General features: G+C 47.6%; 1 protein-coding gene and 1 long non-coding RNA gene across 2 annotated transcripts in view; one reads left to right on the top strand and one right to left on the bottom strand.

Annotated features, from left to right (window-relative positions):
* Positions 1 to 26,575, bottom strand: part of AHDC1 (AT-hook DNA binding motif containing 1) — a 202,229-nt gene that overhangs the window by 9,452 nt on the left and 166,202 nt on the right. The window contains exons 2-4 of the mRNA XM_035118273.2: positions 19,977 to 20,148; positions 6,436 to 6,473; positions 481 to 5,535 (exon numbers count right to left, since the gene is read on the bottom strand). Of these exons, the coding sequence (XP_034974164.1) occupies positions 524 to 5,535; positions 6,436 to 6,473; positions 19,977 to 20,148 (5,222 nt within the window). The 3' untranslated portion in view covers positions 481 to 523. The remainder of the gene's footprint in view (positions 1 to 480; positions 5,536 to 6,435; positions 6,474 to 19,976; positions 20,149 to 26,575) is intronic.
* LOC118086540 (uncharacterized) lies at positions 17,580 to 24,429 on the top strand. Its single transcript, XR_004692754.2, has 4 exons — positions 17,580 to 17,729; positions 21,956 to 22,087; positions 23,111 to 23,140; positions 23,831 to 24,429. It is a non-coding gene; the product is annotated as an uncharacterized LOC118086540 (long non-coding RNA).

Consider the following 26,575-nt stretch of genomic DNA (forward strand, 5'->3'; position numbering starts at 1 on the left):
ACCAACTAAGTTTGTCATAGGTATGAGCTTTCGTGTGCATGTGTGTGTATCTGAAGAAGTGTGCATGCACACGAAAGCTCATACCTATGACAAACTTAGTTGGTCTCTAAGGTGCTACTGGAAGATTTATTTTTATTTTTATGCAGAATACATATCTGCTTACTTACACCTCTGCCTGCAGCTGTATAACATGCACACCCGTGTCATACAAAGGCATCATTCCTATGTAGTAACTGCTGGCACACAGACATCTGCTTTAAGGCAAGGGGCTTCAAAGATCTCAGAGCCACCACCTTTCTCTCCCCCCCCTTTGCCACAGTGCATCCCAGGTTTGATTCCCCCTCGTCCCACCTTTCATGTGCCAGGAAGCCCTTTCCTGGCACAGCTGTGATGAAGCTGAGTTATACAACAAGCCCAAGACACCCTCCCTCCCACTAAAGCATGTCCCCTCCCCCTTCCCCCTTTTCCTCCAGCACCTACCCTGAAACAAAACCTCGTTGTCTGGTTGGCACTTCAGATGACACTACAATGAGGTGACTGTGAATGTGTCCTCAGGATGTTGCTCTAGCATTGGACCCAAAAACGCGCTCTTCTGGGCTGCAGTCATGATGGGGTGCCCTTGGGGTGCAAAACTGGGGTACCTATAGTTGTCCTGCAGCGGCAGCATAGAGTCTCTTGGGACTGGGGAGATATTCAAGTCGTTCATCAAGGGGCAAATGTAGGCCCCTCGGTGGTGGGCCCTTGCCATGTCCATAGGCTCCTTCTCGCTCTTGGAAGGGTTGGTGTTGGGGGGGCTGGTCAGGTGGGGGTTGAGGCAGGAGACATCTGGGCTTCTCCCCATGAAGTCCACTAGCATCCCAACCCCGGCTTTGTTGTCGTAGGGGGGGCTGCGGGTGCTGGAGGTGGGGGAGTACCAATAGTTGGGGTTTTTGCAGCTGGGCGAGTCGTAGTGTGGCTGGGACATGGGCAGGTCCCGGCAAGACATGTGCGCAGCTGGGTGGGGCATGCCACCAGCCCCTTGCATGCTGTGTTTGAGCGAGTCGCAGGCTGGGAGCTTGCGGATATCGCTGGGCCTCAAGTCCTCTTTGAAGGCCAGGGTTGGGGAGCAGTTGGGCGAGAAGGCTTTCTGTAAGCTTGCTTCAAACACAGTCTGCTGAGGGGGAGGGGCAGCAAGCTGGTGGGGCAGGGCGGGGAAATGCTTGCTGTCCAGGTCTGCCTGCCCTAGGCCAGGGGAGTCACTCTGGAAGCCTTGCCCAAAGGTGCCGTCCGAAGGGGTGGAGGGGTTCATGGAATAGGGCCCAGCAAAGTCGCAGGGATCCCTTTCGCTGAGCCCAAAGCCCCGCGACTGGGAGGGCAGTGGGGACATGCTGCTGTCTCCACTGTAGTAGTCCAGGCCCAAATCTGTACTGTCTTGAAACATGGGGTTCACTTGCTGGGATTTGGTAGGGAACTTGGTCTTGCCAGTGCCTCTCTCCTTCTTGGAGGCACAGGCACCTCGGGAGCCTCGTGGCTGCCTGGCCCCCGTGCCCCTCTTGGAGGGGTATGCACCTGTCGAGAAGTTCAGGTGAGCAGCATCAAATATGTCCACTTTCTTCCGCCTACCACGTCCCGGCTTAGAGCTGCTCTGAAATAAGACACTCTGGTTCCAGTTGTAACCTGGGGCCGAAGATGACTCATTCCAGTCCATCATCAGCTTCTCCAGGCTAGAGAGGCTGGACTGGCCCTCACTAGACGAAGCCTCGCTGTTGGCCCTTCTGTAGCCAGCTGGCTGGTTGAACTGGGTACTGTCTGATGAGGACTCGGAGAAGGTCTCAGAGACGGTCTGCTGCTTGGCCTTCTGGGGTGTGTAGTTGGAGATATCCAGGATAACATTGGGTTCGTTGATATGGCAGTCAAAGCCTGGGTTGTAAAGCTGGCTGAAGGTTTCAGAGTTCCAGTCCAGGTTGCTGTAGCCTTGCCGGAAAGCCCACTGGGAGGCACTGGGAAACTGCCGGCAGTTCTCCGGGGAGGGCTGAAAGGAGACCGAACCCTTAGGGACCATGTAGCCACCTGGGGACACAGTGCTTGCCCGGCTGTCACACCTCATAGGCGTGTGGGAGGAGCTGGAGAACTGGCTGGGATCCGAGCTGTTGAAGAAGGAGGCCTTATTCAATGGCAAGCTGGGGCCCGAAGTCTGTTGGGCATAGCTGGCGCTATGGGCACTGCTCGGTGATGAGGGCAAGCTGTTGCCACTGCCATACGTGAAGCTGCAGTCTTTGTTGTTGGGGCATTCCTGTGTAGCATGGTATGGCTTCCCTTGCTGGAACAAGCTAGAAGGTGTCACGCTCTGCCCACCACTGCTGCTGAAGCTGCCGTACTGTGCATAGCTGGAGGCTGCTGTGGAGTGGGTGGTGGGTGACCTGGAGACAGCTGAGAGAGGCGCCAGCTTCTGAAAGGCATCTGTGCTGCGGCATTCCGAAGCAGCCTGAGAAAGGCTGTATCCCGCTGATCGGCTGGGAGGGAACGACTGCCGACTTGTCATGGCTGTGTGGAAGGGTGCCTCAGTAGTAGCAGTAGTGGTGGTGGAGGAGGGCGTGACTTTACCCCCTCTGCTTGGGTAGGATGCCATGCCCCTCTGCGTAGCGATGGCATTGGGAGGGGCTGTGTACGAAGGAGCAGACTTCCGTGACTCAGAGCGTGTATTTGAGAGGGCAAAGTCTAGCAAGTCAGAGGAATCATCTGAATCCAGCAGGGAGCGGAAATAGCCTGTGAAGAGGCTCTGTCTCTCCTGGCTTAGCTCAGACTGTGATGATGGGTTGCTCCCACCATAAAAACCAGTCCTACTGGATGAACTCGTCTCCAGCGCCGAAGAGTGGAAGGTCCGAGAGTCTTGGTAACTGCAGTTCCTGTTGGCTTGGCTGGAGAGGTGTCCATGATGGGACATCCAAAGACTTTCTTTGTCTCCGCCCCACTCAGAGGTCACATCACTGAAGTTCTGGCCAATGTTTTGCTCAGGAAACAGCGCCCCATTTTTGCGGGACCGCCTCTTCCTCTTCGGCTTCTCCATGGAGTCGGGCTCTGGCCGGCCCCTTTTTCGTGGGTGAACAGGGTCAGCATGCATGGATGCTCCTGGGGCTGCCTTCTTCTTCTTGCCGATGCCTTCAAAAAAATCACTAAAGGAGCAGCGAGGTGACCGGGCAGAGTGTCCCCCTCCACGTCCAAACCCACCTCCTTTACCACCACGTCTGCGGAAGCCTTGGACCCGGTGCAAAAAGTGGGAGATGCTTTGAGTGTCTGGGGCTTGGTGGATGGAGTCTGGCTCACTTGGGGTCCAGCAGCGAGGCGGGGAGCAACGAGCTGAGCACTGGCTCTGGCGGTTTAGGAAGGCAAGCTTTGCCAGGACATCAGAGTAGTCAGCTTTACTATCATTGGTGTCGGCGACATAGGAGGGCTGTGGTGATGCCAGTTTCTGTTTCCTCCTCCTCCGCTTTTTCACTTCTGGGGTGGGTTCCTTGGGTTTGCAGGGACCCAGCATCAGGTTTTTGGGGGGTCTCCCCCGCTTGCGCTTCAGGATAATAGGCATTTCACCTGGAGGAAAGACCACCACCACGTTACGACCATTGTTCTTCATCTTCAGCAGAGGAGTTGGCTCCAACGAGCTGCAGGTTGTGAGCTCTTTGCCTTCCAGGTTCAAGTTGCTGTTGAGGGAGGACACTTTGTATGTCGTCTTGTTCCTCCTCCCAAGGGAGACAGGGATCTTGGCCATCTTCACCACCATCCTTCGCACTCCACGGCACTTGGGTTTTTGGGCCTGAAGGTTGGCGGCTGGTTTCTGGCCATCTTCAGGTTCCAGTGGGGAAACAATGGGCTCCATCACTTCTGCTGCCACTGGCATCCTGACTTCGTCTGGTTGTGCCATCACCACCTCCACTGGTACAGTCATGGGGAGGACTCTGTTCTCAGCTACAATCTCTGCCCGCCGGCCCCGGCCACCTCTCCGCCGGCGGCAGAGCATCTTTGGTTTATCTGTTCTACGTAGAGCATATTTCCTGTGATCATCCCTTCCCCGCCCTGCTCCTCGCCTTACTACTCCTCTCATGGAGCAGCCTCCGAGGTGGGAGCTGGGTTGCAGCGAATGTGCTCCTAGGGACTCATCTGTCCCTAGCTGGGGCTGGGAGTCTAACAACTTGGGCAGAGGGCCTAGCAGCTGGGCTTCCGGATCCAGAAGCTGGGCTTGGGAGTCGAGCAATTGGTGGTCCAGAGTCCCTAAAGACTGGAGCCCTAGTGGCTCAGAAAGGGGTTCCAGGGACTGAAGCGATAGTGATTCAGACAAGGGCTCCAGATTCTGCAGCTCCAATTGCTCCAGAGTCTGCAGCCCCAGTGGCTCAGGCAGTGGCTCCACTGTCTGCAGTGCCAGCGGTTCTGGAGGAGGCTCTAAAGACTTAGAGTCTACTAACTGAGGCTGGTGTTCCAGAGACTGTGAATCAATTAACTGGGACCTTGAATCTAGCCCCTGGCTTTGGAGCAACTGGGAGTGGGGCTCCAGATGTTGATGATCTATTAACTGCGGGCCTGGGCATGCCAAAGAAGCCAGTTCGCTCAAGATATCTGTATCAGCCAGTTCGGTATAATCAGTGGTATCAGATTCCGAGCTGCTAGCTTCACCTATGCTGCTTGATGATGCCTTCAAAGCAGGGCTACTCTGGGTGGCTGGGTACTGGGCACTCTGAGTGTCTCCCTCTGACTCTCCTTCACAGATTCCAGTGGGTCGGGTCTGCTTGGGCAGCTCAGCTTTGGTGCTGCCCTGTCCTGCTACCTCCTCGGGGCTACGGATGCTGCTGGCAAGCATGGGTGAGGAGTAGAAGCTGTACTGCAGGCCCTGATCCTGGCCTTCCTCGTTGAATGGTGGGTGGCTGTTAAGCTCTAGGCCACTGCAGTCCAGGTGAACGCCGCAGCTCTTCAGGTCCTGGGAGAGGCGGTTGATGTCCTTCATGATGTCTATGAGCTGCACCACAGGGTAGAGGTTGATACGGCCATTTCCACACTTGCTCTTTAGCAGCGAGATGATGTTGTCAATGTTGCACCTTCCTGAGGCCAGAGTGGCATTGGAGAAGGTCTTGGCAGCTCTGTCGTGCGTGGCTGTCTCATCTAGGCTGCGGGAGTCAACAGGGCAGCCCAGAACATTGGCCGACGGCAAATCCTCTGTCTTGGTGCTGCCATGGGCGTGAAAGCTCTTGTACCGCTCAGCCGTCTCAGCATGACGCAGTGAGCTAGACTTGTGCTCGCGGCCTAATGCTGAACAGGAACCTTCAGGAAAGCTGAGCATGCCAAATGACAAGGCTTTTTCTGCCAGACACGCTGAGACCTTTTGACCAGGATGCCCTGCTTGGTATAACTTTGGCTCTTGGGAGTAATCAGAAGAACTGCGGATGGCACCTCCTGCTGGTGGAACTGACGGGCCCTGTGATTTCAGGCGCTTCCTAAATTCTTCTTCACCGGCATGCCTCTTGGCAGAACAGTTGCTGGGATGCACATCTGCAAACGTGGAACCTGGACCTGGAACAGGCAAAGAGGAGACATTAAGTTTGTCATGTTAATTGGTTCATGTAAAAGTGTGTGATGGACTTCATGGAGGAAGCTTCATGGAGGAAGCTATTATTGTTATTATTTAAATTGGTTAGTCATTTTATCTTGCCCAAGGCAACCCAAAGCGACTTACAGCCAAACAAACAAACAGACAGACAGACAATAAACCCAACATACGTAGATACATTAAAACCAAGAGGAAAGAGAAATACATTAAAAACATCCCACCCACTTCTAAAAGGCCACATAAAGTCCTGGTTAATATAGAGGAAAGTTTTTGCCTGGTGCCTAAAAATATGTAGTGAAGGCACTAGGTGAGAGTATTCCACAAATGGGAAGCCACTACAGAAAAGGCTCGTTCTCATGTTGTCACCCTCCAGACATGGTCCTCAGATGATGAGCACAGTGTCTGAGTGTAGGCTCACATGGGGAGAGCTGGTCCTTGGGGTATTGTGGCCCTAAGCAGTTTAAGGCATTACAGGTCAAAGCCAGCAGCCTGAATTGGCCCAGAAACTGATTGACAGCCAGTGCAATTGGGGTCAGGATTAGTGTTATATGCTCAAACCATCTTGCCCTGGTGAGCAACCTGGATGCCAAATTCTGCACCAGTTTCTGGATTGTCTTCGGAAGCCGCCCCATTTACCACACATTGCAGTAATCTAGCCTAGGGGTTACCAGAGCATAGGTGGCAGAAGTTATGCTATTTCTGTCCAGATGCAACCCATGCAGACAGAGCCCAGTGCAGGAGAACAAATGTGCATGCGTGTTACACAACAAATGAACTGTACAGAAGGGTCCTCAGCACCATATGTTTCACTGCTGCTTTGCAAGAGTGGGGTGAAAATACAAAGTCCAGAGCGCAGAACTCACCTTCTGCTTTGCTGTTCCTGCTATTACACTTGAGTTCTCTGTGGAGAAGGAGGACAAAAAAGAAGTTTAGCCTGGAGAATAATCAGAGCCACTCTTTGCAGTCCTTCCAGTCGGTGGCTCACTCATGTGAATCTCATTCTGCAACAAGGGACCCAAATCTACAGCTGGGCACTTAGTTGTACAAATATCCTCTTAGTTTTCTGGTGCCCCAGTTCTGGGGTGGAAATGTGAATTAATGGAAGAAGGCATGGCCGACTGACACCCTGAACAGGAGCACTCCACAATATTATTTTGCTGGTCCCACCTGTGGTTCTGATTATTAGCCCACCTCAGAAGGGTTCTCTCCCATTAACACTGTGCCCTTTCACCTCACACCAATACCTTCTTTTGAGAGGGTTGCTCTTAACAATATATCTGGGCTATGACTGATAACAAATTGCTGGAAGACCTTTCTACTTTACCAGCCGTCCTCACGGGCCCCAAAGTAGGTATGATGGGGGGGTTTTTTTGGAGGGGGAACCCCCAAGCACTTTAAAGTAGGTACAATGTCCTTTTTTGACTGGAGCAGATGTGCTCAGAGAACAAGTTGCTTTTGCTGTCTTAATATCCTTCAAATGCTGCTATTTACCCCCACAAGCAACACACACACACACACACACACACACACACACACACACACACACAAGCAAAACACAGGTATCTGCATCTTGTTCTAATGCAGAGCTAACAGAAGCTATTTCTGCAGCTAATTAAGGGGGGGGGTATTTATATTGAGAATATGGCACCAAGGAAAGGGTTAAGCATTCAATTCACCCCTGGCTGCTTTATAGGCAAATATAACAACTCTCCCACATCACGCCAGTTTTGGCCCTGATTCTCAAAGGGGATAAAATAAGTCATTGTGAGGTTCCACTACAGTGGAGATTCTGATCAAAAAATCCACCTCTCCCAAATATGGCTGCTTCATCTTATGAAGATTTTAACTATGAACGCTTACTCAGAAGTAAGTGCCATTGAGCTTAGTGGTGGTTACTGTGTGGTAGGTGTGTTTAGGGCTGCACTCTTTAATGTGGATGAGGTAGCTCTTAGTACCCGGCTTTCACTCACATTCAGACAGCCAGACATTCAACAGGCGCAGTCATGGGGGGCAATCAAATTGTTTTTATTTCTGTCTGTCATTTAAAAGCTCAGAGCCTCTGTCCAGGGTGGGGGTGGGTAACTCTGACCGAAAAATAAAATTAAAAAAGTGGATATTTCAAATGCATAAATGGAAACTATAAGCAGGGATTGTATGATGGTGGAGGACGGCAGATATTCTGGATGTATTAGCAGGAAGTCAAGTATCTGGTGTATGTAGCAAAAGTCATTTTTGGCTACAGGCTCTTGTAGCCACGTCTCCACTAGGTGTCCCTGGTGAGCTACAGATCCCCTTCCAAGCCGCCATGTCTGTCAAATGGTTAAACCCCCCCCCTCCCAAAGTTATTCCCACTTTCCGTTTAAACTTTCTGACCTGGCTGTGCTACTTCTCTGGCCTGACAGAAAGCCCTCTTTGTGCAGTTCCCCCTTTTTGTGCGACAGCAGCAGAGCACTTTCCTTGCCCAGAGCCGGCTAAGGGAACGCACACCTGGCACCAGAAGCCCGCCCCCCCTTTTATAGTATCAGTTACACGGTCTGTGCCTCCCCACACTCTGGAAGGAAGGGCGACAGAATGAAGGAAAGAAGGAAGGAAGGACACAGAGAAAGAGAGTGACGCTGAGGAAAAGAATGGAAGTTCTTTGTGTGCAACTCTCTCCTTGGCAGGGAGAGGGGAGGCCCAAACTGAACGTTCACCATTCCAGCCTAGCCCCGAAGGGCCGGCCTCCACTTCAAATGAGTCTCCTCCCTCAGACTGCGGCAACCCTAGTCTGTCTGGGGAAGCCTTGCTTCAGACTGGCCGCACAGACGAAAACCAGCCTATGCTGAGGCCAGGGAGCTATGACTACACATGAAGCAGAACATGTGTATCGTCTCTGTCTTTGCAGACTTTGCTGTCGGAGGCAAGCAGCAAATGGCATCTTCGTCCTCTGCTCCAAACACCACCAACCCCGACCCCAAAAACACAGTGCCCGAAGACCGCCATGCTTTTGTGGCACCTGAGACAGAAAACTCCACAAGTGCCCCACCCGGCACTAAAAAAAAAAAAAAAAACCAGTAATAATACTACTCTTAATAACCAATAATTTTCTGTCCTGTCATGATGCCACAAAGCCTGGGTGGACTGTTTCGCTCTCCCCAGTAGAGGCTGGTCCATTTGGGCAAGTTCAGCCTGCCTTCAGCCAGCGCCCAGCTTACACACAGCCACTCTGGGAGTGGCACTGGCTGCCCGCATCTCAGTGTTGCCTTTGCAGAGGATGGTGGCAACAGCAGCAGCAGGATTACTTGGCTTCACCTACTGTTGTTGCAGTTACAGTGGTACCTCGGTTTAAGTACACAATTGGTTCTGGAAGTCTGTACTTAACCTGAAGCGTACTTAACCTGAAGCGAACTTTCCCATTGAAAGTAATGGAAAGTGGATTAATCAGTTCCAGACAGGTCCGTGGAGTACTTAAACTGAAAGTACTCAAACCGAGGCGCACTTAAACCCAGGTATGACTGTATTTGTTATATTTATCAGTAGCTTAAAAACAAACAAAAACAAAATAGTAACTTACAAAACCAAGCCCTGAAAACAAATAGAACATGTAGAATAAAAAGAACCCCAAATGGTCACTGTAATACACATAAAGGAGCAGGTCCAACTCAACCTCCCCTTTTAGAATATATGCCGCAAATTAAGGTCCAAAAGCCTAGCTGAATAAATATGTTTTTGCCTGGTACCTTAACACAGGTAGTGATGGCACCAGCCATGGCTTCCCAGGGAGAGCATTCATCAACCAAAGAGCCACCACGAAGAAGCCCTGCTTTGTGCCACTATCCTCTGCACCTCCCTTGGGAGGAGGCAGACAGAAAAGGATCTCAGATGAAGAATGCAGGGTCTAGGTTGCTTCATTGGGGAGAGGTGGTCTTTGAGATGATCCAACTACTGGCTGCCTGAGCGTCAGCTTCCACAATCTCTGCCTAGGGTTGCCATACATCTGGGAAATCCCGGACACATCTTTTGGGGGGCCAACATGCCCATCCGGGGGATTTTTACATTTTAAAGGAAATGTCTGGGTTTGGGGGGGAGGGTGTATTGATTGATTGATTGATTGATTAGGGTTTATTTTGCTCGCGTGTAGCAGATCAGGTTGTTCTGCACGCCGTGGCCACTGGCAACCCGAGCTTTGGAAAGAGTGGTGCAGGCATGGTGGCAGCCGACATGCCCACACACCTCTTTCCCCAGCTTGGGCTGGCAGTAGCTCGGGCTGTCCTCTTTTTTTGCTCTTCAATATATGGCAACCCTATCTCTGGTTCTCTCGAAGGCCTCTCTCCATATGAACCTACCTGGACCCTGAGATCATCTTTGGAGGCCCTTCTTCATGTGCCTCCTCCACGAGAGGTCCAGAGGGTGGCAATATGAGAATGGGCCTTTTCTGCAATGGCTCCCCGTTTGTGGAATGCTCTCTCCAGGGACGTTCGTCTGGCACCTTCATTATACACATTTAGGCACAAGGCATAAGTCCTTTGGTTGAGTGACATCTGATACCCTTTCAAATGTGTTAAGGGAGGGGGATTATTGGTTTGGTTTTCTTCTTATTAATATGATATACATTGTGTTTTTTATATTGTAATTTTATGTTGTGAATTGCTCTGAGTTCTATGCATAAAGGGTAGTATGCAAATCAAATAAATAAATAAATAATTGGAGTTGAAAATTGTACAGTCCTAACTCCTGAAGAAATCTGAGCTGGCTCTAACCAAGCTGTGTGGTGTGTGTTTTAGACCCTATATACTGAGATTGGCTCCCTAAATACTGCCAGGCAAATAGAGCTTTTGCGTTGCTTGGCAGGTAAACTGTTTTAATGGGATGAACTCAGTTTTTATCTGCTGAGCTTGTCTCCATTTCATATTGTTTGTATTGTTTTATTATGATATTGTGATTTTTAATTGTTGTAAGTCACCCTGACTCATGCATATGCATTAGAAGGGTGGAATATAATTTTCAAATATGGATATGGATATATATAGATATATAGATATATATATAATCATATGATAATAAGAGATCAGCCAAGGTGCCTGGTTCAAACACACTGTATACCCCCATGCAATTATGCCTGGGAATATGAGTCAGGGGCTGTAGATCAGTGGTGAAGATCTGCCTTGCATGCAAAATGTTCCAGGTTCAATCCACAATGGTCTGGTAGGTGCAGGAATGTGGGAATCTGCCTTACACTCGGTTAGTTTATTTGTCCATCTAGCCAAGTACGGCATTGTCTGCTTTGACTGGCAGCAGCTCTCCAGGGTCTCAGAAACAGAGGTTTTTCATATCACCTGTGCCTGAGCCTTTCAAGTGGGGATGCCAGAGGTGGAATCAGGGATCTTCTTCATGCAAAGCAATGCTTTACTATTAAGCTAGATAGAGTCCTTGATTACTAAGATGTCTGAGTGCCCTGGGGGACGGGGCGGGGGAGAAACAGCATAATTCAGTTCAACAAAACAGTAAACTTAAAAATAATAAAAACACATATTAAAAGTTTACTGTTGTGTAAGTGATGTGTTTATGCAGCAAAATTCTTTTAAAAAACAACAACACGATAGCATATTGAGCTCTTATTGGTAGGACAGGCTATGAATAAAAAGTAGAGGACATAAAATATAAATAAAGTTTTGCTCGAGATAAGAAATGCATTCCCAAAATGGCAGAAAGAGCCATTGGGACTTTCCTTTCTCACCAGCCTCTTTAACTGAGGGTCCAGGAGAGCTGGGGCTGATGGGAGTTGTAGTCCAAAACATCCAGAGGGCATCAGGTTGGCAAAGGCTGCTGCAAATCTTTCACCCCACTCAGCCATTAGTGGATACAAACACACATAACAAAGGAAGAACTGAATACCTTGCCAGGGGGCCTTACTTTCTGTTTCCAGGGCCACAACCTACTTTGCTTTCCCATTTATAGGGCAACTGATACCACCAAGGTAAAAACAACTCTGAAGGTAATTTTGTTGTTGTTGCTAGATTTATATTAGTTGCAATGGGCGTAAATCAGAAGCTCGAGCTTCTGATGGCGCTCAGAGGTTAACAATGGAAGTGCTGGGAATATTTCCAGTGATAATCAAAGTCTGGCTCTGTTTTTACACACTGCCACAAACCACTCTACACATGTGGTGCTGGCAGGATGCCAATGGCAGGATGCAGATAGAGTCCCACATGTGCCAGCAGGATCTTTTCACAGCACTGCCACAGAAGTGGCTGGAAGTCAGCAGAGGTCAGCACTTTCCTGTGGCCACTATGGGCTGAGATGGTTGAGACTTCTCCTCTCTTAAGTCATACAGTCAAAACGTACAAAGGAAGCACGTCCCCCCCCCCTTGCCCTTTCCAATGTTATGTTTGCATTTTTTAAAAACCGGTTCGTGAATGTTTGTTTTTGCATCCATTCTCCATACTTCTCGAAACATCATTGAAGTTTGCAATACTAATGGAGGAACTGGAGTGAGAGAGATATGCTGGCCATATTATGGGTGCTAGACAACTGGTACTTTCTTTCGTTGGCATCTCCCCAGTCTATATTCACCATGCTGGAAATGTGCAGAGCTAGTTTAGCAGAGGTCATTCCCAAAAGAGGAAGACGTGTCTTTGAAATGAGCCTGTGGGGAGGGACTTTGTTAAACTATCCGTGGTGTTAGACCTGCCTTCATCCTGAAATAAACTACTTATGAGATGTTCCACAAGATGTGCTGAAAAAGCTCCTGGTGCAATGTGCTCTCTTTGAACAACAGGGTGCTTGAATCTGTGACTGTGCACAAATACATACCTTCTCTGACCTTTACAGTTTGATCTGCAGGGGTTCATGCCACCAGTTCAAACACTGATTAGTCATTTGTTTTGCCTTTTCCCCCATGTTTCAGACAGGCTATCTGCCTTTTTTATTGCGTGTTGTTTTATAGGCTCACATCAGTGAAGCTCCAATTCAAGGCTTTGCAAATATTGTTGTTGTTTTTAAGTAACAGAATGGGGGGGAATGGGAAGGTAGATTCATATTGCCACAAACACTGGACCATCAGCACTGTGCACAATCCACTTCTGTTGCAAAGTAGAAGAACCAATTTCACCCAAGTTGGACCTGGGAGAAAATATCTTTTGTTTAAAACAGACTGTACTGAATGCGATTCCAGAGCGTCCTACTGCTCAAGCAATATTTCGTCGTTATGCACCCTGTGTTTTAAAGCCAACTAGCCTGGTGTGTGCCCTTGTATGATGATTTAACCTTGTTTCCCAAAGCCTGGGCAGTTTCCTTTAAAACCTCAATGAGTGATATGAGAAGCATTTTGGCTTTCAGTTTTTAACAAGGTATGTTTCCAGTCCAGAGACTCCCAACTGGTGGGTCAAGATTCCACCAGATTGGAAGTTGTGCATGGTTCCCCAGGAACCACATTTAATGAGTTCAGGTATTTATACTTTACTCTGTATATCTCACAGCTAACAGAATATATTCTAACTCCTTTTGTGTGGTTCTGTCAGTTCTATTATTTGTTAAAAATGGAATAGAACAAAGAATCCACCAGTCCAGTGTGTTGCAAGGACTTTCTGTAAAAGCGCTGACAGTGGTAGGCATTGGGACACTTGCCCCATAAGTGTTGCAGGAACAACTTGTGATTCACCACATGGAGCAACTGCACACAGATAGAGCTGTTTCTGACAGCTGTGACCTAGCAAGGTCTTTGCACTGGTTAAACTATGGAATTAGCTCCCCCAAGAAGTAGTGATGGCCACCAACCTGCATGGCTTTAAAAGAGTAGACATAAATTCATGGAGGATAAGACTATCAGTGGCTACTAGCCAAAGTGGCTACTTTCTGCTTCAGCTGTTGGGAGGCAGTATATCTCTGAATATCATTTGCTGGGGCTCACAAGTGGGGCAGTGCTGTTGAACTCTGCTCCTGCTTGTAAGCTTCCCACAGACACCTAGTTGGCCACTGTGAGAAGATGATACTGAGCTAGATAGGCCATATGCATGTTCTTCAGGACTCAGGAAACAGAAATATGAAACCTTGTGATTAGTAGGTAGTACAAAGCCTCTGGCCTGGCCTGGCCTACTCTAAATAATAATAATAATAATAATAATAATAATAATAATAATAACAACAATAATAACAATAATAATAATAATTTATTATTTATACCCCACCCATCTGGCTGGGTTTCCCCAGCCACTCTGGGTGGCTTCCAACCGAATATTAAAAACAGTACAGCATCAAACATTAAAAACTTCCCTAAACAGGGCTGCCTTGTCTTTTAATGTAAAGTAGTTGTTTATTGCCTTGACATCTGCTGGGAGGGCGTTCCACAGGGCGGGTGCCACTACCGAGAAGGCCCTCTGTCTGGTTCCCTGTAACCTCACTTCTCGTAATGAGGGAACCGCCAGAAGGCCCTCGGTGCTGGATCTCAGTGTCCGGGCAGAACAATGGGGGAGGAGACGCTCCTTCAGGTATACAGGACCGAGGCCGTTTAGGGCTTTAAAGGTCAGTACCAACACTTTGAATTGTGCTCGGAAACGTACTGGGAGCCAATGTAGATCTCTCAGGACCGGTGTTATGTGGTCCCGGAGGCCGCTCCCAGTCACTAGTCTAGCTGCCGCATTCTGGATTAATTGCAGTTTCCGGGTCACCTTCAAAGGTAGCCCCACGTAGAGCGCATTGCAGTAGTCCAAGCGGGAGATAACGATGGTGTCAAAGGCCGCTGAGAGATCCAGCAGAACTAGGAAACAGCTCTCACCTTTGTCCCTAGGTCGCCGGAGATCATCAACCAGCGCGACTAAAGCAGTTTCAGTCCCATGGTGAGGCCTGAATCCCAACTGGAAGGGATCCAAATGGTCCGCTTCTTCCAGGCGTGCTTGGAGTTGTTCAGCAACCACCCGCTCAATCACCTTGCCCAAGAATGGTAGATTTGAGACTGGGCAGTAGTTGGCCATATTGGCCAGGTCTAGAGATGTTTTTTTTAAGAAGCAGTTTAATGACCGCCTCTTTCAGTGGGTCTGGGAAGGCTCCCTCGTAGAGGGAAGCATTCACCACCCCGCAGAGCCCATCGCCCAGCCCTTCCCGGCTTGCTTTTATTAGCCAGGATGGGCAAGGATCAAGGAGACAGGTGGTCGGTTTCACTCGTCCAAGCAGCCTGTCCACATCCTCGGAGGTAACAGATTGGAATTGATCCCATATAACATGACTATACAGGGCTCTGGCACTCTCCCGCCCTGGCCCTGCTCCCACGGTGGAGTCTACCTCCTTCTGAATCTGAGCGACTTTATCTGCAAAAAACTTTGCAAAAGCATTGCAGGAGATCTTGTGGTCCCTACCAGGCCCCGATGATGAAGGTGGTTCTGATAGATTGTGAACCACCTGAAAAAGTCTCCTGCTGCTGTTTTCTGCAGATGCAATAGAAACAGTGAATAAGGTCCTCTTTGCCGTCGCCATTGCCACTTGGTAGGCTCGATGTTGAGCTCTAACCCGTGTCCGGTCTGATTCAGAATGAGTTTTCCGCCACCGGCGCTCTAGCCGTCTCAGCGACTGTTTCATCGCCCTCAGCTCCGGGGAAAACCACGGGGCTGTCCGGGCTCCATGCAATCGGAGAGGGCGCTTCGGAGCCAGACAGTCAATAGCCCTGGTTAACTCCACATTCCAGCGGGCACCAGGGAATCAGCTGAAAGGCCATCGACATGGGATAAAGCATCCCCTACCACTCTCTGGAAGCCAATTGGATCCATTAAGTGGCGGGGGCGGACCATCTGAATCGGTCCCACCTCCCTGCAGAGGGGAAGGGTCGCTTGCCTCACCTGGTAAATTCTCTTACCCAGTTCCTGACCATAGGGGTCCTAGACTGGAAATGTTACTCTCGAGATCTAGATTCAGAGAGATTCACTATTGCAGCCTAGTCTTGACACTTCCACTGATACTGTGACTGAATATTGCAGTGCACGACTGGGAAACACAGGAACGTGTTGAAGGAATTTCTCGCTAAAGAGCTAAGCTAGAAGTGGAAAGCAGCCCCCACCAAGGTTACTTGTAATTTCTCTGGGTGGACTATGCCACCTCCACTGACCCATTGATCCCCATCTCCATCCTGCAAAGTCTGCCATGTGGACCAATGGGGGATTGGCACAGTTGCCATTCTGAATGAGTGCATCCAAGCCCTGATGGGAAAATGCCATGTGGTTATGCCCTCAGGCTCCAGTCTGGTGGGTAGCAGCTCCAGGCTTGCAGGCTGCACTAAAAGTAGGTTGAGGTAGTTCCTGGCCTGGTGCTGGAGAAAGAGGCTGAGCCACAGCAAGGGCAGAAGGGAAGAACATTACCCCTGAGAACAGGCCAGCCCAGCTCAACAGAATGCCTCCTCTCCCCCTGTCCCACTCTGTGCTGCAAAAATGCAACTGCACACTGTAATGCTTTTAATTTACAGCTGCCTTCTGCATTACAAAGTGTTGGTTTTTCATGCTGTTCTGAGAGCGGGAGATGCAGCATGCAACTATCTTAAAGAAATAAAACAATCAGATACAGCCTATATACCAGGAGTAGGGAACCTATGGATCTGTAGATATTGTTGGACATCTCTCATCAGCCCAGCCAGCTTGGTCAATGGTCAGAGATGTTTGAAGCTGCAGCTCAGCAAGTTCCACACCCCTGCTATATACTAATAGCAAATGCATTCTCCAAGTGCTTATACTTTTGTAGCCAAAACAGCACCACCCATGCACAAGAGAGAAGTGACAACAACAAAGAATACAGAAAAACAAACACAAATTTAGAAGAAGAAAAATTCTGGTTGATGTTGTGGGGAAGGTACTCCCAACAAAAGTTCAATGAGGACGGAGTGTGCTCTATGCGCATGGAATGCTGATGGGCTGGGGGGGGGGGGAGGCAGGGTAGAGAAAACTACTAGGGAGGGAGAATAGAGTATCCTGGGAAAGGACATGGCTGGCAGGCTTTTTGAACAGGAACATTCCACACTGCAAAATTTTGCTGCAGTTTCCACTTGAAATAAATACTACAATAAATAGAATGGCTCTACTCAACCATAATGTTGATGTAGCAAGTGGTACAATTCTTTTAGCCAAAACATAAGGGTGCATGGGTAAATGATAAGTGGCACGCTATCCTGACTTTTCCCCATAAAAGAAAAAGCTTAATCCATACAATGGGGCTCAACCAAGGCACAATTAAACATATTTTCAAATCCTACAGATTTCAATATGGGAATTAAAAGTCTGTGCTGCTGAAATCCCAGGAATTGTTTTAAAATAATGCTTAACTTTGGCTGGATTATTCATTATCATTAATTACATTTCTATACTGCCCTTCATCTGAGGATCACAGGGCGATTTACCACCTCATGTGAGGTGATGGATACTCTGAGCTATTTATTTATATTTGGAAAGATGCTACTATGGGAAAGGGTTAACATATCCAGGGCACCTGCATGCGGGAGGGTGAAGGCATTAATACCTTTGACTCCCAATGCACACCATTCCTTATGCGGATTCACAGGTATGCGCTATGCTGCATTATCACTCAGAGAGGGTCACATCATATTTTTGGAGATGGGGAAGTGTGGGTCAAGATGTGCCTCTTCAACTGGGCGGCTGGGAGGGAGGCAGTCCGGGAGGCAGTCCAGTCTCCTTCCATTCTCTCCTCCCATGCCTGCACTCTCAACCCCGACCCATAAACATCTTTCACATGTTGTTTCACATACTGTATGTCCAGCCTCTTCTTGTTCCTCTTCCCTTCATTCTTGGCACTGAAACCCTTTTCCACTGCAGGCCCCAGCCAGCCAGCTAGCGAGGCACAGCCTTCCCTCCCTCCCTCCTGCTCAGCTCCAGGAGGGCTCCACAGCTCAGAGAGCCTCTGCAGGAAGTGACCTCAGTTCTTTGGCAGGCTTTGCCATGTTGCACCTACAGGAGCCATCTGCACCATTCAGCAGGCTCCTCTCCTCCTCCTCCTCCTCCTCCTCCTCCTCCTCCTCCTCCTCCTCCTCCTCCTCCTCCTCCTCCTCCTCCCCACTTTGTGAAGGACCATCACCCTTCCGCCGTAGATCTGCTCGGATCTTTTCAAAAGGGCTGTTTTTGCTTCATTTTCTAGATTCTCCGACTCTTCCGTCCCCTGCCTCCAAACTTCCTGACACTGTCCAGTACGGGTAAGAAGGAAGGACTCCCATGTCTGCCGCAGACCTGGCTTTCCTCCTGATTTTCCATACACTCCCACCCTGTTCTTATGAGAACACTCCTTCTTTCGCTCCCCTCCCCACCTCTGCTTCGCTGTTTCCAGGCAACTCTTGGCCAGATGTGGAGTGAGAAGGGTCAGGGAGGCAGTAGCTGTGCACAGCAGGGATCCACAGAGCCCTTGAGGGCAGCAGGGAGGGAGGGTGTTGGAGGAACCAAGATCTCTCTCCTCTAGAGCACTTCCTCAGCCCCCTCCCCCTTTCTATCAAAAGGGCTGAAGATAACAGGAGGAAAGGGAGCCAAGAACAGGGATGTGTGTATTCAATAATTACACTGCGCAAAGAATAAACCCAGTACCACTGAGCATTCAGAATTCTCAGACTCTGCTCACTTTCTAAAGAAAAACCCAAGTTTCTAGTCCCTAAAGCAGCCGGGAGAGGTCTATACAGAGATTCAAGAATCCTGTTTTTCTTGCTGTTTTAAATAGTTTGTTTGCAACTTATTGTTTCGATGCTCATGAAATTTCCTAGACATTGGGAAATCTCCTAGACATCTGGTTGCACTGTGCTTCAAAATATATCTCCTCCCTCCAATGAGACAAAGTTTTCCCTTTTCCTGACATGTTATCTTCACAACCATCCTGTGAGGTAGGTTATGCTGAGAAAGCAAGCTTTGTGGCTGCATGGGGATTAGACTCTCCCCTGTCTAAATCTAATCCTCTTTCCACTTGTACACCACACAAGGTCTCATAGGGCTACTTAGGAATTGGTAATAAAAGCATTTCTGCTGTATAAAAGTAGGCATCCACAAATACAGCAACACAGGAATTAAAATGTATTTCCTGCCATGGCACAAAGGAGAGCCAGGGAATTCTAAGCACACACATGTGCAAGCGCACACACACACATTTATCTGCAGTACTTTCATTTCAGGGGTCCCTTCACCTGGTCTGGTTAAGGGTCAACCAATGTGAGCAAACTGGCATGGTGAATTACGTTTGGCATGCAGTGAGGCCCAGCTCCCTCCCAACAACATGCACAAGCCTGCAATCAAGACAATATTTGCTTATGAAGTGTCAAACATGGGACCGAGTCATGACATGTCTAGGAAGTGAAAGCATCATGAAGTCACAGCTCTACCTTGGGCTGAGGTTTGGTCGACACTACACAAATTTACAGAAGAAAGGGTGGCAAAATAGTTGTAGATGAATGCATGGCACTACAGTGGTACCTCAGTTTCAGGTTAAGAACTTAATTCGTTCTTGAGGTCCGTTCTTAACCTGAAACTGTTCTTAACCTGAGGTACCACTTTAGCTAAGGGGGCCTCCCACTGCTGCACAATTTCTGTTCTCATCCTGAAGCAAAGTTCTTAACCCGAGGTACTACTTCCAGGTTAGCGAAGTCTGTAACCTGAAGCATCTGTAACCTGAAGTGTCTGTAACGAGAGGTACCACTGTACTTGGGGCAGCATGCAAGATGACACCTTTTTTCTTAATGGTTCCATACACTAATGTTAAAAAAACCCCAAACTAGCATGGCAGGCAAAGAGCTAGGTCAAGACCTCTCTGATCTGCTAGTTTTCTGCTTTCAGGGAACTCTGTATAGATCTCTGTGTTTTAAACATTGGGTAAGCCTATTCGAAATTGGCATCCCTCTCTGGTCTGCAAGTGGTAGAGACCAGTCAACTATCTGATGCTGCTGAAAACATAGACTAAGGTTGAGTTTGAGCCCAATCCATTGAACCCACACCCGCCCCCACCTATTTAGCTTTGCTTGGCTGCTCAAATTGATATGGAATTTTTAGAGCAGTGGTAGGGCTCCTCAGAAATCAGGGGTTGGATGCGGTCCTCCAACCTTCCCTATTTGGCCCTTGGAACACTCCCTAGGCCACACTCCTTCTCCAGACCACACCCTCTACTGCCCCTGCTTCACATCCCTACTAAACGATTTTGCTTGGCCGGAACGTGTCCTTGAACTCTGATCAGGATTCTCATGAACAAAAGTGAAATTTACATTCATTGCTCCACCTCCTTTTGCCACTGGCCCCACCCACCATTGGCATGTGGCCCATGGGTGGTGGTCCAGAAGGGAATGTGGCCCCTGGACTGCAAAATATTTCCCCGTTCATTTTGGAAACACACACACAAAAGCATGTTCGCATACTGGCAGGGGGCAAGCAGCACCGGAGAGGGCCCACTCTCTGCCTTGTTCCCACCCGCTTACCTGGGCCGCCCGTATTTGCAGTGGAGGTTCACCCTGAAGTTTCTCTCGCTGCCGTCCGCCTCGCTGTTGTTGGGCTGCCTCAGCCCCGGGCCCTGGCTGCGCGGGAACCATTCAGCTGGAGGGTTGGCTCCGTTTTCCAGTCCAATGGGCTGGCAGGCGATGGAGCTCCCATCTGTTAAATGGAAGCACAGAGACCCGGGCGTGTGAAGCAGCGACAGAGCAGGCAGAAGGTACAAGGAGGAGGCAGGGACAGATTTTATATATATATTAATAATAATAAACAGGAAATTTAATTTCAACGGGAGTGGTGGGCAGCAATACTACAAAGGCCCAACAGTGCTTTGGCTATGGATGTGGAGGTGACAGTGCAGATGAGCAAGTGTTTGTGGCAGCAGGCGGGGCATAAGGAAGAAGGGTGGTGGTATCACTCCCTCCCCCCTCACTGTCCAATCTTGCAGGCTTTTAGTAAGCTGATGCTGCCTACTTTTAAAGATAGTGGACGGGGGTGGAGGGGTGAGGCAGGGGAGTTATGTATATGGCATCACTAAGTGCAGGAAGACATTTTGCTGAATTGTACTTTGTACTGCTAATAACACATATACAGGTCGTCCTGGGGTTATTTATTGTCTGTGTCATGCAGGGTAACAGAGAATACCATGCCAATTCATGCCCACCCATATTCGCAGCCATGTCTCCCTGCTGCCACCTTTCCGCCTGATTCGAAACAAATTTGTACCAAGGATACGGCCAGATAAGGGGGAACCCTGCGTCTCTCTGTCCAAGGTTTGAGATGGTTCCCAAGGTCACCTAAAAAAGGAAAGGGTGTGGGGAGGCTTGGCTTTGGTCTATAACAGATGTGCACAAAGGGGCCTGGCTCCTGGAGAATGCAACCCCACCTCGACCCAGAGGGATTATGCTGTGGGTCAGATGTCTCTGCAGCCCTGATAAACAGACAGACAAAATGTCCGTGCATCCTTCTGCATGCCAGGCCTGGCTGTCACTCATCAGATCCGCCTCATCTCCAGCCCAGGCTCTCTTGGCCTTTCCTTCCTTGTCTGGCTCCCCTCCCCTCCCTTCCCTTCTCTCTCTCTCTCTCCTTTTTGTCCATCTCATCATAGCCCTGCAGGGGGATCGGCCAAACTCTATTAGCTACAGTCATCCTGCTGTCTCAAGCTGTGGTGTGTGGTGTGGTGTGGTGTGGTGTGGTGTGTGTGTGTGTGTGTGTTTAATGGAAGGCATGCATGCTCTGTGCAAGTTATCCCTGTTTTAGTCACTAAATGTTGGTGATATGCAGCTTTGCACCTTTGCTCGCATGCCTGGATGTGCGCTATTTTGAACAGGACGTAAAATTCCAACTCGACCAGCTTCACGACTACTTGGTGAGGTAGATCAGGAGTGATCAAGAGTGGCGAATCGGCAGCCTGGGGGCCAGATTCAGGGCCCAAATATGTTTTATCGTGCCTCTGATAACCCTAAACAATATTTAAATCAAGGTGTGGTATGAATTTTGGCCAAGAGTTTGATGTGGAGAGGAAATGAAAAATTGTTCTCAGACATTGCAATCCGTACAGATATTCAACACCTGCCATGTGGCATCTCTCTTTGGCTTTCATACACACTGTCTCGGCTGCACCCAAATTCATATGCTCTCTATAGCCTTGTTGTTTACTGTTACTGACTTTAGACAACTCCCAAATAAATGAGCTGGGGTTCATGGGGTTCAATTTATTTCCTTTTTAAAAAAATGCCATGTGGTCCCCTTATTTGCTTCTGCTCATGCAGAGAATGCTCCTGTATCTTTCGCTGCTGTACAGAAGAGAGAATTTTGGCAATTGCTGCTTCTTATGCAGTGATGGGGGAAACTGTTCCTGTCAAAATGATTTCATCTTCACAGGCATTTAAAGGAATGGAATTCATTCTTCCAACCACTTCTGATCTCCCCACCCCCTTGTTTCCTTCTCTCTTCCTGCTTCTTTTAGAAGATAAATAAAATCCGAGAGAAAAAGAAAAGTTGGTGGTGCCCATTGTATCAGGACTTTGGGGCGGAGGATCAAGTACCCACTCAGCAGGAAGGTCCCCAATGCAACAGGGCTGGCTTACCACACACTGAAGTAAGTGAAACAGCACGCACTGTCATCCAAAGAGCCCTCCCTGTAGGACTATTTAAAGATGCAACATCATCTAAGGCAGAGGTGGAGAACTTGTTACCTTTCCAGATGTTGCTGAACTACAACTCCCATCATGCCTAGCCACTGGAAACACTGACTAGGGTTCATGGGAGTTGCAGTTCAACAATGTCTGAAAAGCCACAGGTGAACCTTTCCTGATGTGAAGCAAGGATAGGCAACCCGTGGTTCTCTACGTGCCACTGGACTCCCAACTCCCATTAGCCCCAGCAAGCATGGCCACAAGAAATGAGTCCTGGCAGAACATTACATTGGCTATGTGCACCATTGCCCTCACCCACCAGTTGAAAGTCCATTATCAAGACACACACACACCCCAAAAAAACTGTTGGTTTCCTATTTAATTCACAAAGGAAGTCCAACTGCAAACACAGTGCAACTTGGTAGCAGTTTTATAAGGCTAAGAAATGTGAAGAATCACAAACGCACTTACAGAGAAAAGAAAGGCGCTATTTCTGAAAAGATTGTATATAGCACAGAGTTACAGGCGCTTACTTCTAAAAAAGAAAAAGAAAGCCTCTGCACACCAACTCCTCCTTCTCTGGGATTTGGCTGGCCAAAGTGATGGTCTGACTTGTTTTGATAGCTCCGGCTTTTAGGGCATAAAACAGCACCTATGGCATGTCCAGAGGCAATGCCCTAAACAGTTTATTTGAAGGGTCAGCCTTCCCTCACATGAGCCTGCCCACAGTGCTCTTCAACAGAAGCTTTGCTCTGTGTCCTACAGCTGTGCTCAGGAGCCCAGTTGGGTGGCAATGACCAGAGGGTGGAGCATCCTACCTGGGGAGGCCTGGATAGTAGTCTCCTTTCTGATGGCTTTCAAGTGTTAAATCCTCTCTCTCTTTTTTTACCAGTTCTTGGGACTGACAAACCTTTTGCTTTTATTCTTTCTATTGTATTGTATTGTATTGTTTTATTACATCTATATCCCACTTTCTTCCTTAACAGAACCAAAGATGGCATACATGCAGTTCCAAGGTAAGTCACCAATCCAGGTACTGACCATACCCTGGGGACATAAAGTTACATTTTTAACCTGTGATTTTGAGCTTCTTATGGGCACGTGAAGTCCAAAGGCAGGACAAAAATATTTTATTAATAAAATTAAAAAATAATGCCATAACAGGTTTGATGTGGTATGAAAAAGAAGGCTCAGGTTCACATGTTCCCTTCTCTTGTGCATAATTCCCAAATCTAGTTTGAAGGTCTGGGTTTGGGATCTGGGTTTAGGGATGCTTCATGATTTCATTCATTCTTTGTGGATTTCAGTATGTACTGACTTCCTGGATGAATATAGTTATTCAACAGTCATCTTAAAATTTTGAGACGTGTTTCTCTGCTCAAAAATGGTACCAAAATGCATATAAAAATACACATTTTAGGATAAAATTTAGAAATACTTTTGAGAGAAAATGTGTACTTTAGAAAATAAAATAAAATAATAAACATACAAGACAATGAAATCATGCAAAGTACACAAGACATTAAAAATGGAAATGTACAGAAAAGGATCCAACGAGTATTGGAAATGTAAACAAATAGAAGGTACATTTTATCATATGTGGTGGAAATGTGAGATTGTTAAAAAAATATGGGAAATGATTTATAATGAAATGAAAAAAATGTTTAGAATAACTTTTGTAAAATAATCAGAAGCCTTTCTATTAGGAGTTGTAGGAGCGGAGGTGCTAAAAGAACAGAAGAATTTGTTTATGTACCGGTCGGTATGCTACGGCCGCCACCTGTTAGCTCAAAGATGGAAAAAAGAAACCATCCTGACCAAAGAAGATCGGCAAAATAAATAACGGTAATGAAATATGCTGAAATGGCGAAATTAACTGTAAAGCTCAGAGACCAAGACGATAAGAATTTTAGAAAGGATTGGGAAATGTTTATTGTATATATTCAAAAGTATTGTAAACATGTTAAAACACTGGCAGGATTTTAAGAACACTTGTAATTTTAGAGATACTATAGGACAAATTTGATGGAATTTTTTTTTTAGTACTAATGATATGCAGTTGGAAAGGAAAATTAAGGAACCAGAGGAGGGAGTGGAGGGAAGTCACGGGATTCAGGGAATCCTTAATTTTAGATTTGAAATTGGTTTTACTTAGAATTGTGTGTGTGTGTGTTTGATAATACTGTTTTTGATATGATTTTTATTTTATTTTTGCATAGTTTGTTAAAATTTAATAATAATAATAATAATAATAATAAAAGAATAAAAATGGAAATCTATATTTTGTGAGAAAATACTATTTATACATGAGGATTTTTTTTTAAAAAAAGAAAACCACAGATTAATACAGAAGGGAGATTGAAAAGAATTATGAATGAGCACATGTGAAATTGACATGGACCAGAAATCGATGGCTCCATCCACCACACTACAGCTCCTCATTGCACTTGAACCAGCAAACTATGGCCCGGGGTGATCCTGCAAGCCAGGATCAGAAACCGGGGGGGGGCAGGGGACGCACACATTGGTTTGTGATCCTGAATTACAGGCGAACATAACCCCATAGCTTGACTGCTTGGACAAAAAAGCAAACTACGGTTTACCCTAAATTAGGATTGGGAAGTTGGGAATCACTGTACACAAATATGAGGAGCAGGAAGGCTTGTTCACTAGAACCAACTCATGGTTTTGCATCACATCTGAACAGAGCCTTTGTGAGCTAAGAATCCAGGGTTCTTTGACTTGAAGCAAATGCAGCCTATATCGTGGAAAGCAAAAGGCAGCTTCCAAGTATCCAGACAAACTCAAGTCTTCCACCCTTCCTTTGTCTTTGCCCCTTCCCATCCCCTTCCGATGCTTGGGAGAGGTGGGTGATCTAAAAAATGATGGGGTTCTTAACATTGAACAGATTCTCATGGTCAGGCGGTTAGTAAAATTAATTTCCTCTGGAGCTAAAACTCAATTACTATGTAGATCTCAAAACATAAATCCCTTTAGAAATACTACAATGCTAACGAGATCTCTTGGCACTTCAAAGAAATAGGTGAGCCATCAAGATAAGCAGAGAATGAATTGCCCAGTATAGACATTCATTTACATTTGACAAACATATCTCAGAGTGCTTTATCAAGTGGTATCTCAGGCAAAAGGAAAGGTGGCAAAGTGTGGCACAAAAGGAAGGTAGACAAACCTCAGTTGTATTGTTGTAAATTTAAAGGTTATATAATAATTGTTCATAAAGATGCACATGAATGTACAGGCACATGTCTGAAGCAGCACAGGAAGACAGGCCTGACTGACACCATTTTGACTCTCTCTGACCAGAATCACACACACATTTCCACATGACTATCAACTTGGGAGCCATAATCCTGTAAGCCGGAGGCTCTGCCAACTGGACATTTCCCCATCAAATGGTGCCAGACTGCTAGCCATCTCATTCACAAGAAGACTCCTCCGAACAAAAGATAGTGATCAACTTTTAAAGGTAAAGGTAAAGGGACCCCTGACCATTAGGTCCAGTCGTGACCGACTCTGGGGTTGCGCGCTCATCTCGCATTATTGGCCGAGGGAGCCGGCGTATAGCTTCCAGGTCATGTGGCCAGCATGACAAAGCTGCTTCTGGCAAACCAGGGCAGCACATGGAAACGCCGTTTACCTTCCCGCTGTAGCGGTTCCTATTTATCTACTTGCATTTTGACGTGCTTTCGAACTGCTAGGTTGGCAGGAGCTGGGACCAAGCAACGGGAGCTCACCCCGTCACAGGGATTCGAACCGCCGACCTTCTGATCAGCAAGCCCTAGGCTCAGTAGTTTAACCACAGCGCCACCTGGGTCCCTGATCAACTTTTAGGAAACAGTTAATTTCCCTTTATGTTTAGGAATTCACACCTGGGAGGGGTAAGAGGAGGACTAGGAGAGGTGTCAAAGTTGCTCAGATTTCTACCTTGAACCCTCCCTTTTTGTGAGGTATTGATTATGTAGCTGTGATGTAGGAATGATGTATTTTGGGGGTGTTTCTTGGTGATGGGAAAACTGATAAAAGTGGAGGTTCTCTTTTGTTCTGGGTTCCTTCCTTGTTCTCCTGCGTGAGAGGAAGGACCCTGTTGCAACAGCAAAAATAAAAGGCTTTGCTTCTCAAAATTCTCTGGTTGGCCTCTGTTACATTCTCCGACCGATGGAGAACCCCATAAGGGCAGATTTTTGCTTATTTCAGTATCATGGCAATAACGCATAAAAAAATAGTAAAACACTTGATGCATTCCAAGCATTAATGTTTATAGAAGAGGCTACTAGTAAGGAGCCAACTGAGAATGCAGGGGTGGTCTGGTGTCCACTGGAACAAGGCAGGCATGTCCAAAGTCCGTTTCAGGGGCCTAATCTGGCCCGCCAGTCTGTTTTAAACTGGCCCCAGTTTTCCTGGGGTAAAATCCTAAAAAAGTAACAATTCCA

The sequence above is a fragment of the Zootoca vivipara genome, chromosome 6 (assembly GCF_963506605.1).
Source record: "Zootoca vivipara chromosome 6, rZooViv1.1, whole genome shotgun sequence".
Taxonomy (NCBI): Eukaryota; Metazoa; Chordata; class Lepidosauria; order Squamata; family Lacertidae; genus Zootoca; species Zootoca vivipara.